General features: G+C 42.0%; 1 protein-coding gene across 1 annotated transcript in view; it reads left to right on the top strand.

Annotated features, from left to right (window-relative positions):
• Window positions 1-16587, top strand: part of LOC311604096 (tetratricopeptide repeat protein 27) — a 130247-nt gene that overhangs the window by 43787 nt on the left and 69873 nt on the right. Inside the window, exons 10-11 of the mRNA XM_084793636.1 lie at window positions 5681-5794; window positions 13616-13711. Coding sequence (XP_084649762.1) covers window positions 5681-5794; window positions 13616-13711 — 210 coding nt within the window. The remainder of the gene's footprint in view (window positions 1-5680; window positions 5795-13615; window positions 13712-16587) is intronic.

A 16587-nucleotide genomic window follows, 5' to 3' on the forward strand; every position in this document is an offset into this window, starting at 1 on the left:
AGGCTTTTTACATTTTACCATCATCATTATCACCATCACCGTTTTGTGTGTGCACGTGCACGGGTGTGCGCAAATTTGCCTGCTTGGATTGCTGAAGTGGACTTGTTCTTTCACTTATAAACCATTGTGACTATAAATAGCTAGGGCTGTAGCTTGTTGGTGGAGAGCTTGCCTATCATGTTTGAGACCCAGGATTTGAGCCCTACCGCACCCTGCAAAAGACAACCAAAACAAAGCATACTGTAAATACAAATAAAAGACATTACTAACATTGATTTTCAGTATTCACAAAATAAAGAAATATTGAGAGATTATGAAAAATAATATGCATGCTAAAGCTTACTGGTCCAATAAATTACTTTTTGAAGATTTTGGTCAGTGTAAGTTCAGAATGAGAGAGTGTGTGTGTCTTAAAACAGCATGCACAGGTTACTCCCATGTAAATGATGCAAAAGTGGTGGAAATCCAGCTTATATACATGGACGAGGTTATAGTTGGATTAAGGTTCATTTGTAGCTTATTCTTTCTAACAGTGAGGCTTGTTACATACAACATTGTAAAATTTGAAACAACATTTGGATTTTTAGTTAATTCCAGTAATTTAATGAGGTGGTATAATATCAGATTGTTAAAATAAGGTTTGTTTTTATACTCCTATCTTTTTCCAACATAACATTCGCAGCTGCTTGATTCTGCTTGCCTTAGGACCCAAGAGTGGTCAGATTCACAGGGACAGGAAATAGAATGCTTTCCTCTAAGCCATAAGAGGGAGGAAATGGGAGTTGTTGTTTTAATGATAAAGGCTAGAGTTGTATATGAAGAAAAAATTCTGAGATTGGTTGTACAACAAGGTGAAGATAAAGTGAATACATTGACGTGTGTGTTTAAAAGCTGGCTTGGTGGTGAATTTTATGTTCTGCGTATTTTTATCATCATTTTAAAGTAAGGAGAAGAAAATATGCTACATTATAGGTGTCAAGGTCCATCATATTCCTAGGGATACATTTACCAAAAGAGTGATGCCGGAAGTACAATCTACAGAACACTACTGAGAAATTAATGAGGACCTACATAAAAAGAGGCACCCATTTGTTCATGGGCGATGATTCAATGTTTAACATTTCCAGGCCACTCGGAATTAGTCTACTTTAACCAGTGCAGTTCCTGAGAGATTTCTAGCAGTTTGATTTTACTGTTTTCTTTTCCTCCTCTTCCTCCTCCTCCTCCTCCTCCTCCTCCTCTTCTTCTTCTTCTTCATGTGTGTGGTAGAACTCAAGGGGATGCTTTAAAAAGTGGATTTTCAGTTCATACAGAAAGACAAAGAGTGAAGAACCTCTTAGGCAGTCAGGAAGAGCTGGAAGATCCACCCCTTATGAGGCTGTCCCTGCATGCTTAGGAAAGCAGGGCTCTGGAGTGGCAACTGGAGCGCCAGCTGTGAGCCCTGGGAAGTGGAGTCTTCCTGACTCCACCCAGAACCGGACTGAGGGAGAACTCTGAGGCTGAGGCCAAGGAGTCTGCGTTTCAGCACACCCTCTGGTTGTGTTTATGCACTTGAAAGCCTGGGAAACACTGAATTAAGATGTTTGGATACGAGGAGGTATAAAGCAGGCAGTGGGGCAGGGGGTCCTGAAGAGAGCCATTCAGATAGGGGTCACCAGATTTATGATGGGGGGGGGGGTGGTATTGCAGCACAGTAGACTTTCCAATCAGTGGCCTGGATAGTTTATACGTCCATGTGGAGAGCAGGTATCTAACCCCCAGATCATCACATAAAAACATCAATTCAGACAGATTTACTATATGAAAATAGAAGGCCAAACTATAAAGCTGGAGAGGGAAGATTCAGGAGACCTTAGGAGAGTTGAACAGGCTAATAAAGTTTTAAGCATAAAAATGATAAACTGGACTGTGTTAATAAGGAGTGTGCATTTCAGTTGTAGGGAGGAGCCGGAGCCTCGGGCATCACAGGCCCCTGGGCTCCACGCCCAGCCTGAGCCTTTACCATTTTGGGCACCTGAGCAAGCTTTTCTCAACTTCTTCCTGCTTCTTCCATTGAACAGTAAAGAACTATAAGATACCCAGTAAATATGAAATCTAAAATAATCGAATTCTGCTTCAAGATATAAGTAACTAAAGTTCAACAGGAGAAAGCCTGGGCTCAAGATGTTGCTAGGATTTTGGAAGTGGAATTAGCCTAAAGTCAGCCAAGTTTAGTTCATTTTTCTCTCCTTATGAATAAAACATAACTCATGGCTAGGAAAGCAGAGGGACTCAGGCTAGGTTAGCAAAGAATTTGTTTTTGAGACAGGGTCCCATGTAACTCAGGCTGGCCTTGAACTCCTGAGCCGTCTGCCTCGTCCTAAGTGCTAGGATTGCAGGTGTGTGCAGCTATTCTTGGCTTATGTGGCACTGCAGCCTGAATGCCAGTATCATGGATGCTAGCCAGCAAGCACTCTACCCGCTGCTCCCTTTACAAAGCATCTTAAACTGCTTGGAACCTCTCTATATTGTCATTTGCCACAGAACAAATGAATTTTAAAAAAGGATTTATTTATTTATTATTTATATAGTATTCTGCCTGTATGTACACCTGCACACCAGAAGAGGGCACCAGATCTCATTATAAGTGGTTGTGAGCCACCATGTGGTTGCTGGGAATTGAGCTCAGAATGAATGAATTTTTTTTTTTTTTTTAAAGCGCTGAAAGCATTTTAAGGTCAGCTCCTATTATTTAGACAACAGAAATCAGGTCTAAAAGTGGCAGACATCTGTCTCAAGGGAGTGAATGGCAGAGTCTGGACTGGAACCCAGTTCTGTTTCACTACATTTTCCCATTTTGTGTCAGTAAAGGATAGCCTGTTCGGTTTTATGTGCCATTTGGAACATATTGTTTTAATTAAATTGAGTTTTAATTTCTGGGCTACTCTACAATGCACGCTTAAGCTGCAGATGGTCTGGTTTATAGTAATAAACGTTTTTCTTGGTAGCTACTTGTCATTTACAGTACTGTGTCCTTGAACCAGCGTGTACCTAATGCTCTAAAAATATTTGTGATCTTTACATTTAAATTTAATTTTTTCTGCTTCTGGGGATTGAATTAGGGGCCTGAGGTATACTAGGTAAATGTTGTACTCATGATACCCCCACAATCTGGTGATTTTGCTGCTGTAACTGTTTTTGAGAATTCCATATATAAGTACAGTATAGCATTTCTATTCTCTTCCCCATTCCAACTCCTCTGCTGTCCCCCAGCCCCTCAAATTCACGACCTCTTTGTCATTAATTATTATTGTTACATATATGTATACACATACACATCATGTACAACTGAGTCTATTTAGTGCTGCTGTTATGTGCATGCCTTTAGGGTGTCTATTTGGGCTTGGATAACCTGTCAGGGGGTTCGTCCCTGGAGGAACTGGATTGTCTTTGTCATGGCAGCCATTGATTGCCTACAGCTCTTTGTTAATGGGGAAGGCCTTGTGATACTTGTATATGCTGACATGTCAGCTGCTGTGGCCATCATGTAGCCATATTGTTGCGATTTCATGTGCCATACTTAGATGACACTGTCTCACAGCCAGCTAGTGTCCTGGTTCTCTGGCTCTTAGAATTGTTCCATCCCCCTTTCTATAGTATGCCCTGAGCCTTAGGTGTGGGGGATGTAGTGTTGTAGATGTCTCAGTTGGGGCTGGTCTTTCCATCATCATTTCTGTTGATGTTGACCGGTTCTGGATCTCTAACAGAACCACTTTGTCCATGTGTGTGTGTAGATTTGGCCTTGATCGTTAAGCAGTGGCTGAACAATTTTGCCTGCTGCCTAGACAGCGCATTGGCCTCACTGTTTGGGCTTGATGTGGAAGTATACATAGAATTCCCCGCCCAGGCCAGTAGGGCATGTGTGGAGGATGTTTTCTGCAGTGCTTCCTCAGCGCGCTAACTCCAGAGCTCAGTTTCCTCCTTGGAGGATAATTACCTTCTTCAGTGACACCATTATCTGGTCCATTCCTTTTTCACACATCTGTTTGTCAGACGGCATTTTGCTTTCGGTGTTTAGTGGGAATGTTTTCTTGACAGCCACATAAAAGTCCAAGACAGACCTCGTGTCCTCAAGCGCATGTAGGAAACAGTCTGACTTGGTGGCTTTTCTGAGGCAGAAGTCTGGCTGACTCTGAGCATCTCCATTTTGCACACACTGCTCTTATTGGCAGACTCATGAAAAATCTCTTGAAATGATAGTGTTGCTTTGGGACAAAGTGCTACTATCAGCTTTTTGCTGTTTATTGCCATTTTCTTAATTATAGGGAGATTGGTCTAGATTAGGGGTTAAAAATTCAGGTGTCTTGAAACTAAAAGGGGAAGGGAGGCAGAGATCTTGGGAGCAGCAGGACGAGGTATAAGTGATAAGTAGAACGGGCACTGTCTTGGGGAAGGAAGGAAAGCAGCTAGAGGAGGGAGGGCCGTGGGGGAGAGCAGTGGGACAGCAACCACGGAGCATAAGGTGCAGTTGCTCCTGTGTGTGGAAGTGTACTGGCGAAACCGTTATTTGTATGTTAACCTAAAAATTATTATTATTTAATGAAAAGAAGTAATAGCCAAAGCCACTCCTGGGCAGGGATGAGGGGTGAGTGGAGAGAGCAGATGCCTATAGGCAGGTGGGTAATGTGAGTAAGTGAAGTGAGCTAGGTATGAAACAGAGAGGAGTTCTGGGAACTTTTGTGGCGTTAATAAATATTGTGAGTTATGGATAAATTTGACCAGGGACAAACTTGTGTTATTCTAACCTGATAGTTCTTAAAGTTGGCTGTGCTTAAGCACTACCTATGGAATATTTAAAAAGAGGGGGAGGGGCGTCCCTAGGTCCTCCTCTTTTTGGACATCTCCATACTCTTAAAGTTCTAAAAGCTTCCCAGATGCTCCTAATGAGCAGTTAGGCTGTGTGGGACTATTTGGATTCTGACTAGGGTGCTTTGCCCACCTGACTTCTAGAGACCAGCTGTTTAGAAACAGTCAGCACACCATGAGGAAGGATGTCGACAACTCTCAGACAAACAAGCCGCTTTCTTTGTAATGAGCTTCAGTGAAGCTGTTGTTGGAATGGTTACCCAGGCACAGTCCTGCATTCCCCATCATTATACGAGAGCTCCTAAAGTGTGCCATTATGCCAGGCAGTCCCGTTTACCACCGTATACTGTTTCCCTCAAAACTTCCACGCTGTTTCTTTGCACTGCTTGAGTTCTGTGTGAGGGCTAAAGTTTCTGCCTGAGTTCTGTGTGAGGGCTAAAGTTTCTGCCTGAGTTCTGTGTGAGGGCTGGCATGGCTTTCTCTGGGTTAGGTTTCAGTATCTACATATTTTAAGTTTCATTGTATGAGTTTTTTCTAGGTTGTCCCCTTTAAGAAAGCATTTTGTCTGAAGTTAGAGCATCTGACACTGGGGACTCCCTACTCTAACCACAGCTAAAAGGATTCTCCTACATTAAAAACAACAACAACAACAACAACAACAACAACAACAACAACAACACACCTTTTATATATGAGTTGAGAAAAAGAAGAGCCCTTTTTTTGTTTGTCTGCATTTAGCTGTATTGTGATTTTTTTTTTTTTGGTGGGGAGCACCTCTAAGAGTTGCCTTTCTGACCTACGCCTTCTCTTTCTCCTCTCTCCCTTCTCCCATCAGTGTTTACTTTCACAGCCAAAGTTCTGGGCCATTCAGACGTCAGCCTTGATCCTGCGGACAAAACTTGAGAGAGGAAGCACTCGGCGAGTGGACCGGGCAATGAGGCAGACACAGGTAACGTGGAGGCACCTTCCCCCTGTTGCTGTAGTAAGTGTGTACATGTGGCCCCTGCAGGCACGGAATGGCTTCTATTCCACTCACATTTTGCTATTATTTAGGTTACAGGTTCTAGGATTTGGCCACAAAGCTCAGCTATGGCACTTTACTCTGTAGCTTTGTGACCTCAGCACTTCAGATCTTTGATTCCTGCTCCCCTCCCCTAACCCCCCCAAACAAAAACAAAAACAAAAAACCCAAACCCAAACAACAACAAAAAAGCTCTGTAATTCTGAATCTTGTCCTGCTCATGCTGGCCTCAAACTCACTGTGCAGCAAGAGCGAGCTCCTGGTCCTCCTCCGTCCACCTTCCTAGTGCTGGGATTGGGCGGCCGTGCCAGCTTGGATTTTGAATATTATGCTTTTTGGTGTCAGATGCTGAGATTGCGCTTTGAGTGGGGAGCATAGAGTTAAAAGCAGAGGGATGCTGTTCTTCCTGGGTCTTCTTCATCTTCTCGGTCTGTGCCATAGTACCAAGAGGAACAGAGTTAGAGAGGTGTTATTTTTGCCTCGGCATAGTGGTATTTCAGGGGGAAAATCTTTATACTTCCCCAACTCTCAAATTTTTGAAATTAGCCAGAACATGTGACAGGATGAATCCATGGTCTGAGTAATTTGCTGTCTTTGTTGAATTCCTGGCTCATGTCCTGACCGTCTGTTAGTCCCTTTGACTTGGAGTGCAGTGCTTTCATACTTGTTGAAATCACTGCTTTGCTCAAGAGTAAGGAAATGATTTAAAGTAACAAATGTATACATAAAACAGTGGTTTTTATAAAATGTTAAATTTCTGTGAAAATTGGTTTCCTTCCAACACTGTATAGTGCTAAATGATGAACTGTTAAGGTTGGGGTGTGGTGAGGGGTCCAGAAGGGACCCTAATGGAAAAGCTCAGTCGCTTCCTATTCCTGTTGAAGAAAGGCAGGTGTGCTGAACAGGCGGCTTGTTCAGATTTGTCTGGCTGGTTACCGACAGTTTGTATGGGCTGTACCTTAGTTACAAGCAGTTACATCGAGGCTCCAATGACAGTCCCTAAATCATGGTGGGCTTTTAAATGACATATGCCAAAATTAAGTAGAAAATGTAGCATCATACATGAAGGTAAGTAATCACCGGTTCTAGAAGCCACGAGAGGGGGAATTACAATCTCAGGACAAGCCGTTAAGAACATTCATTCGTTCTCAAGTCTCTGATGGGGTTGAAGACTAGATAGTTATAGATTCACAGTTAGGTTTAAGATTTAAGAAAATGTCTTAAGGTCCAGAAAGAATTTTTTTTTTTCCGAGACAGGATTTCTCTATGTTACCTTGGCTGTCCTGGACCTGCTCTGTAGACTAGGCTGGCCTCAAACTCACATCAGTTCACCTGCTTCTGCCACCCGAGAGCTGGGATTAAAGGTGTGTGCCACCATGCCTGGCTAGAAAGATGTTTTTTAAATTGATAAATACAAGATAAGATAGAGAATGATTTAGGTATAAAACTTTAAATTCACCTAGATAGGATAGATACTATTTTCTTCAAATACAACTGTGCTAAACATTCTGAATGTAATTTTTACATATGGCTTTCCTGATTGTTTCATAACTGTTCTTACTATATGGAGTTTATTATAAATAAATATAGTCCATATGCATTTGGGGGGGGAAAGAATAAAGCTTTATCTAATGAGGGAGATAAAAAAAATCCAACTAATCAAACCCTAAACATCATCAACAACAACAAAACAAGAAACAAAACCCATTCCGTCCCATGAAGTCTTCTAGGCTGAGTTCTGTAAGTTTTGTTGCCTGTTCAGGTAAAGAGTGTAGGTGAGGATCAAGACAGTGTTTGTGGAAGCCCTGTTCACCGAGTAGATTAAAGTAGAAGCACAGATGTCAGTAGCTCTGGTGGTTTCAATAAGAGTGATCCTCATAGGCTCATATTTGAGCGCTTGGTCACCATGCAGCGGCACTATCTGAAAAGAGTAGGAGGATTAAGGGGCATGGGATCACTGGGGGAAGTATGTCACTGGGTGTGGGCTGTGGTGCTTCAGTAGCCCACGTCAAGACCAGAGTGTCTCTCCTCCCTCCCCCTCCCCCTCTCCCTCCCCCTCCCCTCACTCCTTTCGCCCCATCCCCTCCCCCTCTGTCCGCAGATCAGGATGTAGTAGTTCTCAGCTGCTGCTCCAGAGTCTGGCTGCATGCTGTCATGCTTCCTGCCATGATGATAATGGGCTGCATGCGCCTCTGAGAGTGTAAGAGAGCTCCCAATTAAGACAGTACTGAGCTTTAAAAAAAATAATAGTTGCCTTGGTCATGCTTCTTATTGCTATAGAGCAGTGACTAAGACTGTAGTAAAAAAGTAGACGATAGCCTTTTCTATTGTTACTCGGCTTTCTTTTCCTCGTGAGAATAAAGTTTTTTTGGAGATATTTCTTAGCTGTTTTGTTTCTTCTTTTGAAAACTATTCAGATCCAAGTCCATCTTTGAATATGTCGTTTGCTTTTTAAAGTTCTTTATGTATTCTCGATAGTGTATCCTCTGTCAGAGCTTTTCTCTCTGTGTGGGCCTCCTGTGCTCACCTGGTTGTTCTTTATCTGTGCAGAGGAATTTTAGTTTTATGAGGTCTCATTTGTCAGTAGTTGGCCTCAATTCCTGGTCAAATGGGGTCCTATTCAGAAAGTCCTTTCCTCCACCTCCGTCCTGTAGGGTGTTGCCTATGTTTTCTTGTTGTGGTGGCAGGTTTCATTTTTGTGTCTTTGGTCCATTTGAGTTAGGTTTCTACAAGGTGATGGATACTGGCTAGCTCACGCTGCATGTGGGCGTCCAGTTCTCCCAGCGCCGGTTGTTGAAGAGTCTGCCTTTTCTGCTGTTCGTATGTTGGCATCTTTGTCAAGTATTGCATGGTTGTAGTTATGACTTCTCATGTTGGGGTCTTTACTCTTGTTCTATCCAGCTGAACTGGGTAGCCATAGAGTGATTATAGCACATGGAAACAAAATTCCTTTATAATCCTCAGAAAGTTTGGAGATTTAAAGGAACCTGAGGTCAAAAGTTTTAGGAGTACCGACCCAAGGTGTGGCTGAACAAGGGGGTGTCAGGGTGGTCACCCGGCTTCCTCAAGGGTGCCTCTGGTGGTTTATCTTCCCTGTGGAAGCACGGACAGGAGCTCTTGCCCTCACAGCTCCCATCAGACATGTTACGACTGGCAGATCCTGGTGTCTGTGTGAGGGGGTTGAGTTTAGTAAAGAATGGTCAGATACAGTTCACACTGTAGAGATGAGCTAAGGCTTAGAAGAAGCTGTCAAGTCACTCATCTGCTCCACAACCCTGGGACTTTGACCTGGCTTTTTATTTCTCACTGGTGCCATATTGCTAATTATTACGTAATACTGGTTTTTGGAACTTAATAGATTTGATTTCTATTTCTCCTTTCCATGGGGAATTTTATTATCTTTGAGAGCCGGAAGTGGCAGTCTACTTGATAGCTTTGTTTTTAAATTGCTGTTGACTTCAGGCTCCTGTCCAAAAAAAAAAAAACCAACCTCCCCCCCCCCAAAAAAATCCAAACAAACACAAGCCGTTCCACCCAGCTTTTGATATATGTAGTTAAGTACGTATTTTTAAATTTTTAGAATAAGTTCTATCCTGCACACAAAGAAATGTAAAAAGAATCAAATCAAAGGTGATCCAGCACGCAATCAGTCAGACCGTTTGGATTATGAGCTAGTCTCTGTTGGGTTCTTCAGAGAGTCCAGGCACTTTGATATCCTTCTAGTGAGAATGAATGGCTTTCAGTGAAAGGGTAGGATGGCCTTCGGGACCAGCTGGGCTCCTTTGAAGATGTATGCCCATGCTTTCCGCTGCAAGCACACGAAGTCTAAATCATACCAGACCGTGTGCGGAATTGTCTTACATACTAAATCATTCTCTGCACTAACCGTAAATTTTAGTCCTGCCCTTCTGTAGGTTTTTCTGGGAAATTCTTGCTGAAAACAGCACCAAAAGGAAGAGATACATCTTTAATTCTGCGGTTTTATTCTTCTGTGCCCTCTGTCCCGTGAGGCTGTGGGCATTGTTGTTATAGCGGGGGGGGGGGGGGGGAGGGGGGAGGGGAGTTGGAGCTCCAGATACGCATTTACTTTACTGTTAGAAGGAGTTTAGCAGAACTGCCCTTAAGAGGAAGTATTAAACTTGAAAACAAGCCAGGTGCAGTGGTATGTATCTAAGGGCCCAGCACTGGGGAAGGCTGAGGCAGGGTTTTGGCAAGTTTGAGATGGCCAGGTTACCAGTGTTGGGAGAGACCATGCTTTTGGGCACCTAGCTTTGCTCCCAGTGAATATACATGACTTTTGGTTAGTGCCTGGTACTAACACCTTATCTTAAATGTCTGAAAGGAAACTACTCTCTCAGGGGCTGGAGATGGCTCAGTGGTTAAGAGCACTTGTTCTTGCAGAGGACCTGGGTTTGATTCCTTCAACCACCTGGTGGGCCATAGCCATCCGTAACCCTAGTTCCCGAGATCTGATGCCTCCTGAGTTCTGCAGGCATGAGGCATACAAGTGGTATGCAGGAAAGGCAGAGTATTCTTGCCAAACACAAATAAATAAAGCTACAAAAATTAAGAAAAATTTAAAACAAGAACAAAACCACCAAAGCTTTCTTGAGAAAGCCATTCTTATAGATTTGCTGAAGGTACAAGAATTATTTTAAAAATCCTTTCATGGATGATTGCCGCTGTGGTTAAACGATCCTTCCTTTGTGCGTAGACCTGGAAGAGATCGTAGGTCATTGTAGTGTCAGCCCTGCTTTTCCTATTGACTGGACCTGTGAGGATCCCAGTCTGCTTGAGTATGGTTGAATTATTTCAAAACTTACTAAAACTTAACTTGCTCTGGAAAATCTAGCAACCCACTGCTGCCAGCCAGGGCCCTTGGCTCCCCGTGTAATACTCTAGCCAGAGACCAAGTGTTCAGACACAGGAGCCTATGGGAGACATTTCACATCAAACCATGGCAGGGTTTTGTTAGGATGTATTAGTAAATTAGGAAATAAACTTGTACATTGAATTCAATGGAGGGACTAGCAGTGTACTACCACTCTTTTTTTTGTCTGTGAGTTTAATGTTCTTAGTTTTATTGTTAACTAAAATTTACTTAGGTGATTGTCATGCTGAAGATAGCAAGAAGTGTGTTCTGTGTAGGAGAGAGAAGTAGGCAGGTGTTAAATGAATCTTTATTACATGTGGAGCCAATTTTAGGGAGCTTACACCAGTGATTCCCAGCTTGTGGGTTGCCACCCCACAGGGGTCGCATGTCAGATATCTTGCAGATCATATATTTACATTATGATTATGTTATGCACAGTTATGAAATAGTGATGGAATAATTTTATGATTGTGGTCACCAGGGCATGAGGAACAGGGTCACAGCATCAGGAAGGTTCAGAACCACTGTGCTAGACAGTGCGATGCCTGTTGACTGTTCTATCCAGTGGTCTTTGCTGTTTAAGAGAGTGTCTGAGTATATCAGGACACAGATACCTGCAGGTCATCCAGAAGTATCTGAAATACACAAAAAGTTGGTTATTGACAAACCACAAACTACTTACTGAGTACCCAGTGTTACCTCATCAGGTCATCAATCAACATGAATTTTGTTGGAAAATAAAATTTTACACATAACAAAGATTTGGTAAATTGTATGATGTTACTTTTAAATTTTAGGCTATTAAGTAAAAGGTATTTTTTTTTTCTTTTTGAAAAAGTGGTATGGTGGATTTACAAAAGTCTTTCTTTTGACATGAAGGAAGTTTGTGATATTCTGTGAAGACCATATGTCTTCAGGCAGAAGTTGCTGTTCGTTGCCCTCCCTCCCTCAGTGAAACAGCCTGGGCAGAGGCATGCAACCTTTTCCTATTAGGTTTCTGTGAAGCGAGGCCAGGAAGCCATGTCCAAGATAGTTGAGGAGTGTGGTTATGTCTCAATTTGTTCTGACTGATGGTGACTGAATAGAATCGTAAGCTGTCCAAGAAGTGATGTGTACTACTGAGTGTGTTCTGACATGTGAATTCATCCTGTGAAACTGAGCTAGCGAGTGGAGGTCTCCCTAGCCAGGGAAGGCAGCGAGCCACAGTTTTGGAGCTGTGTGCTGCTTAGGAGCTGGCCTTCTGTGTTTGGCTCTGATGTACTTGCTGTTCTTGTCTCTGTAATTAAATATTCGATAAAAGCTGCTAAAGGAACTTATTTTGTCTCAGGGTTTTGGGAGGTTTTAGTTCATCCTAGCAGAGGCAGTGTGGTGAAAACAGTTCAGTCTTGTTGGTAGGAGCATGGCTATTCACACTGGCCAACCAAGAAGCAGAGAGTTCTAGATCAGAATTAAAGGCAGGTGTACCCTTCAAAATTAGTCACTCCTGGTCACCTACTGCTCTTGGCTCAAAAGTTCTGCAACCTCCCAGTATCACACTCCACAGCTGGGGACCAAGTGTTCAAATGCTTGAGCCTTTGGGGACATTTCACATCAAACCATGGCAGAGTTTTTGAGGATGTTTTAGGTTCCTGTCCTTATCTTTTTTTTTTTTCCTGAGGAAGTCTAATCTTAATTCTTAAATTTGGTTTCAATTTTTAAATTACGTTTTGTAAGAAATTGAAACAACTTGAAAGAAGACACAAGTATTGCACAACACTTCCATATCCCGATGTGTGAGAGTGTTGTCACATGGCGCTGTGCCATCCTCATATACAGGAAAGACATCATCCTACTTAACAGCTTTGTGTGTTAGAATCAGAAAATTAAGAAAGACATGAGGTGGTGCATGCTTTTAGTCCCAGAATTTGAGGCAGAGGCATGCAGATCTACATGAGTTTGAGGCCAGCCTGGTCTAAGATAGCCAAGGCTACATAGAGGATCCCTGTCTTGAAGCACCCCCCCCCAAAAAAAAAGTCTGATATTAGAAAAAGCTGTAGTACGAACATAACGGCAAATCAGGAGGCGGGAAGACGACTGTGGTAATGGGGCTGCTGTCCATGTGTCTGTCTAGGATTCCACATTGTGTTTATATTCAAGTTGACATTTTGTATGTGAGCTTTTTGATGACAAGCCGCTTGATTACTGCTTAGTGCCAGCTTTTGACTCTGCAGTTGGCCTGGGTTCCGGCTTGCAGAGAGCTGTCTTGGTCATCTCATCTGTTGCTTGAAGTGGTCTGTGGGAGATGGTTTTCATTACCAGGTTGGGAATCTCAGGACATCGTAGGGGTTCTTCAGTTACATAGCCTGCAGCCGCCCACTGCCCCTCACAGGTAGTCTTGTTGAATGCATGTCCGCCCTTACATCTTTTTTTGCTGAAGAATGAGGGTACTTGTTTGTAATTGGAGAGACCTGCCTTTTCTCATTACTTAATCCCTGAGAAAAAGAATCCCAGGTTCTCCATATAGTTATTCTCTCATTGACATTAGAGAGTAACATTGTTAAAACTGGAATTATGTTGGAGACAAATACAATAAAGAACAGTTTTCTTAGAGAAAATGAAATATTCTAGTAATAACGCTTGCTCTTTGAGAGATTTATTATAGGAAATTGTAATTAAAAGTTTTTTTCTGGTATGCATATTTATAGAAGTATTGATTAAACTTAAAGTTTTTAAAATGCTTTATCTCACAAGAAACTTCATATATCTCCTCTAATCTTGACAAAATGAGTTGAATTCTTTGTTATTTATATGTGCATCTAAATAATATTTATAACAGGAATTTGTTTATATTAAAATTATTATACCCTCAGATTGTGTTTATTATATATATTCTTTAGGCTCTTGCAGACCAGTTTGAAGATAAAACTACATCTGTCCTGGAACGTCTGAAGATTTTCTATTGTTGTCGAGTGCCCCCTCACTGGGCTATTCAGGTACCTTTGCTTGTCTTTGATATGAAAAATATTCTAAATTAGAAAAGAAAATATATTAGAAAAGGATGACTTACATGTATTTTTTTAATTTCTTAAGCATTTTATTAAGTGAAATTAATAAAAGCAATTATGGATTGTCAATTGTTTCAAATTGCTGTTTTGATTAAAGTAGTAGTAGATTTTAAAACATTTTGGAATGCTTTAAAATTGGTAGTAGATAGAATCCAAACAATTAAGATAGGAGAATCATAAATGTTTTTGTTTTCCTTTTCATGAGTTGGAGTTCATTAAGAAAAGGTTTCAATACAAGTTAAGTGTACGTATCAAGAGGGAGAAAGAGAGCGGGAAGAGGAGAGCGGGTGTGCCTTAGTTAAGGAAGGAACGGCGTTGGCTTCTTAGGAGACTTGCCTGCTTGCTTTCATTTTCAAAAGGACATTTTATATTCACTTTTAAAGGTTTGACTCAGTTTTTATTATGTATGAGTGAGCGAGTGTGAGTGTATGTGTATGTGAGTGTAAGAGTGTGATGTTAAGTTTGTGTGTGTGTGTGTCTGTCAGTGAGTGTGTATGTGTGTAAGTGTATGATTTTAAGTTAGTGAGTATGTGTGTATATGTGACTGTGTGTGCACATGCACATGCTATGTGTGTGCAGGTGACAGTGGAGGACAAATGAGAGTAGAGTGTCTTAGAGCTGAAGCTGCAGGTGCTTGTGAGCTGTTGACGTGACTCAGGGAACTGAGCTCTGGTCTTAGAAGAGTAGGAAGTGTTCTTAACTGCTGAACCATCTCTTGGAACCCAACACTTTATATTTCAGTCCCTTTAAGAGCTTTCAACCAAAAAAACAACAACAACAAAACAAAACAAAACAAAACAAAAAAACCTTTGACCCTTTTAATGATATTGATTACAAAAAAATAAAAAAGGAAGCATTCATTGGCACATTGTATTTTGAGTTTATGCCTGACTGTTCTTTTCTTTCCAGGATGCCAGGGTGACATGGGGAGCACCTAAAGCCACACCGAGCCGGTGTGCTGCCTTTTGGCCCATGCTTCTCCTGGATTATAGACATATTCGCCCTAATTGTTTCTTAACTTTATAGGCAAGAAAATTGAGCCCAGTGCAGTGAACTTTGCATATGCACTAGCTCCCAGGGTCTTGATATTTGATGTAGTTAATTTTATTTTACACCTCCACCCCCATTTGAGACCGAGTCTTACTACGTAGCCCTGGCAAGCCTGAAGCTTGCAGAGCTCTGCCCGCCTCTGCCGTCTACAGCACTTAGCAGGATGAGCACACTTTGCTCTACAATTTCCACAGTTCCTTATTTTATCACACTGATTTTATAAAATGTCCTAGATTTTATAGAGGAGGCACTGGGGCACACAGATTAAGCGATGTTAGCGAGAAGATTTTAATGATCTAGTGACTTGGCATTTTAATCAGCTTCCTGTTCTTCCACGTGTGTATTATACACATAGGTGGAGACTTAGAAAAGTTGCCCACTGCTCAGTGGCCCAGGAGCCCCATTACAAGATTGCTCAGAGGGGTTAGAAGCTAGGCTCATTTGTTGCACTTGGAAGGGAACACAGTAGAGAATTCTGATGTAACTCTCAGGAGCAGCTTCCACATCCAGGAGGGGAGAGCAGCCAGATCCTTGGGTGCACACGGCCCCAGCCTGTGGAGTTTGCAAAGTGCCTTGTCCTATGTGCTGGCTGTTCAGCAGGTGATTCTGAGCTGTTGTGATGAGATACCATGTCTGTGAGTGTGAGCTTCTGTCCTTTGGTTGTGAGTCTGAGGCCTCTCTCCAGCTGTGTAGCTGTTTCTGTTTCTCAACAGACCATTATGAAACCTAAATACCATCCAGATAAGAATTCAGATGATTGGTTGTCTCCTTAAGAAGCTGTGGCTTTAGAATCCATAGGCAGTTTGATAAACTGCAAGTAATTTTCATCAAATTATTGAATTGCCCTCTTCCTTTCAACACAGTGACTAGCCATATCTTCATGTAGTATCGGAAAGCTAAGTGCCAAAAGCAATTTATTGTAAGAAAAGTCTTTACCACTGGCCAGCTTTATCATCCTGGGCAATTTTCTTCACTTTTAATTAAAAATATCGAAGTACTTCTTGCATGAGCAGCAAATTGTGTTGCTGCTTCTATACCCTATATCTGATGCTCTGAAATTGCCAAATTCCCCTATGTTTTGTGATACATAGAAATATCAGTAAGTCCTGTCCCCTTTTCTTTTTGGTACAAGAGTCTCAGTATACATCACTGGCTAGCCTAGGAACTCACTATGTAGACCAGGTTGGCCTCCAACACATGAAGATCCACCTAGTTCTGCCTCCCAGCATTGAGATTAAAGGTGCATGCCACATGCCTAGCTTCCATTAGCTTTTTAATTCTTAGTGAACTGAATTTTCAGAGTGGTAAAGATTTCTCCAAAAGAGAAGCAACACAGTGCTCACTGATAGAAAACCAGACCTAATTCAACAATATCTTCGCCGTTATTTCACCTAATAAATAAGCCTACTATGTTTTTCATGCCTATAGGATGGGCCACTCACAACATAGTTTATCTGGGGGCTGGAGAGATGGCTCAGAGGTTCAGAGCACTGCTTGTTCTTCCAAAGGACCCAGGTTCAAAGCCTAGCACCCAGCTTACACCTGGCTGCAACTTTAGTTCCAGGGCCTCTGACACCCTCACACAGACATACATACATGAACATTAAAAAAAAAAGCTATTTATTGTGGAATGCATTTTTTACTGCCCTAATCTGCTTTGCTCATTTTGGTCTTCCAGGACTGTGGGATTACTGTGGCTTACTAGAGAGTGTGTAAAATAAGTAAGACTGATTGAGACAGCCAGAGATGCCCTT

The sequence above is a fragment of the Acomys minous genome (assembly GCF_964271855.1).
Source record: "Acomys minous genome assembly, chromosome: 8".
Taxonomy (NCBI): Eukaryota; Metazoa; Chordata; class Mammalia; order Rodentia; family Muridae; genus Acomys; species Acomys minous.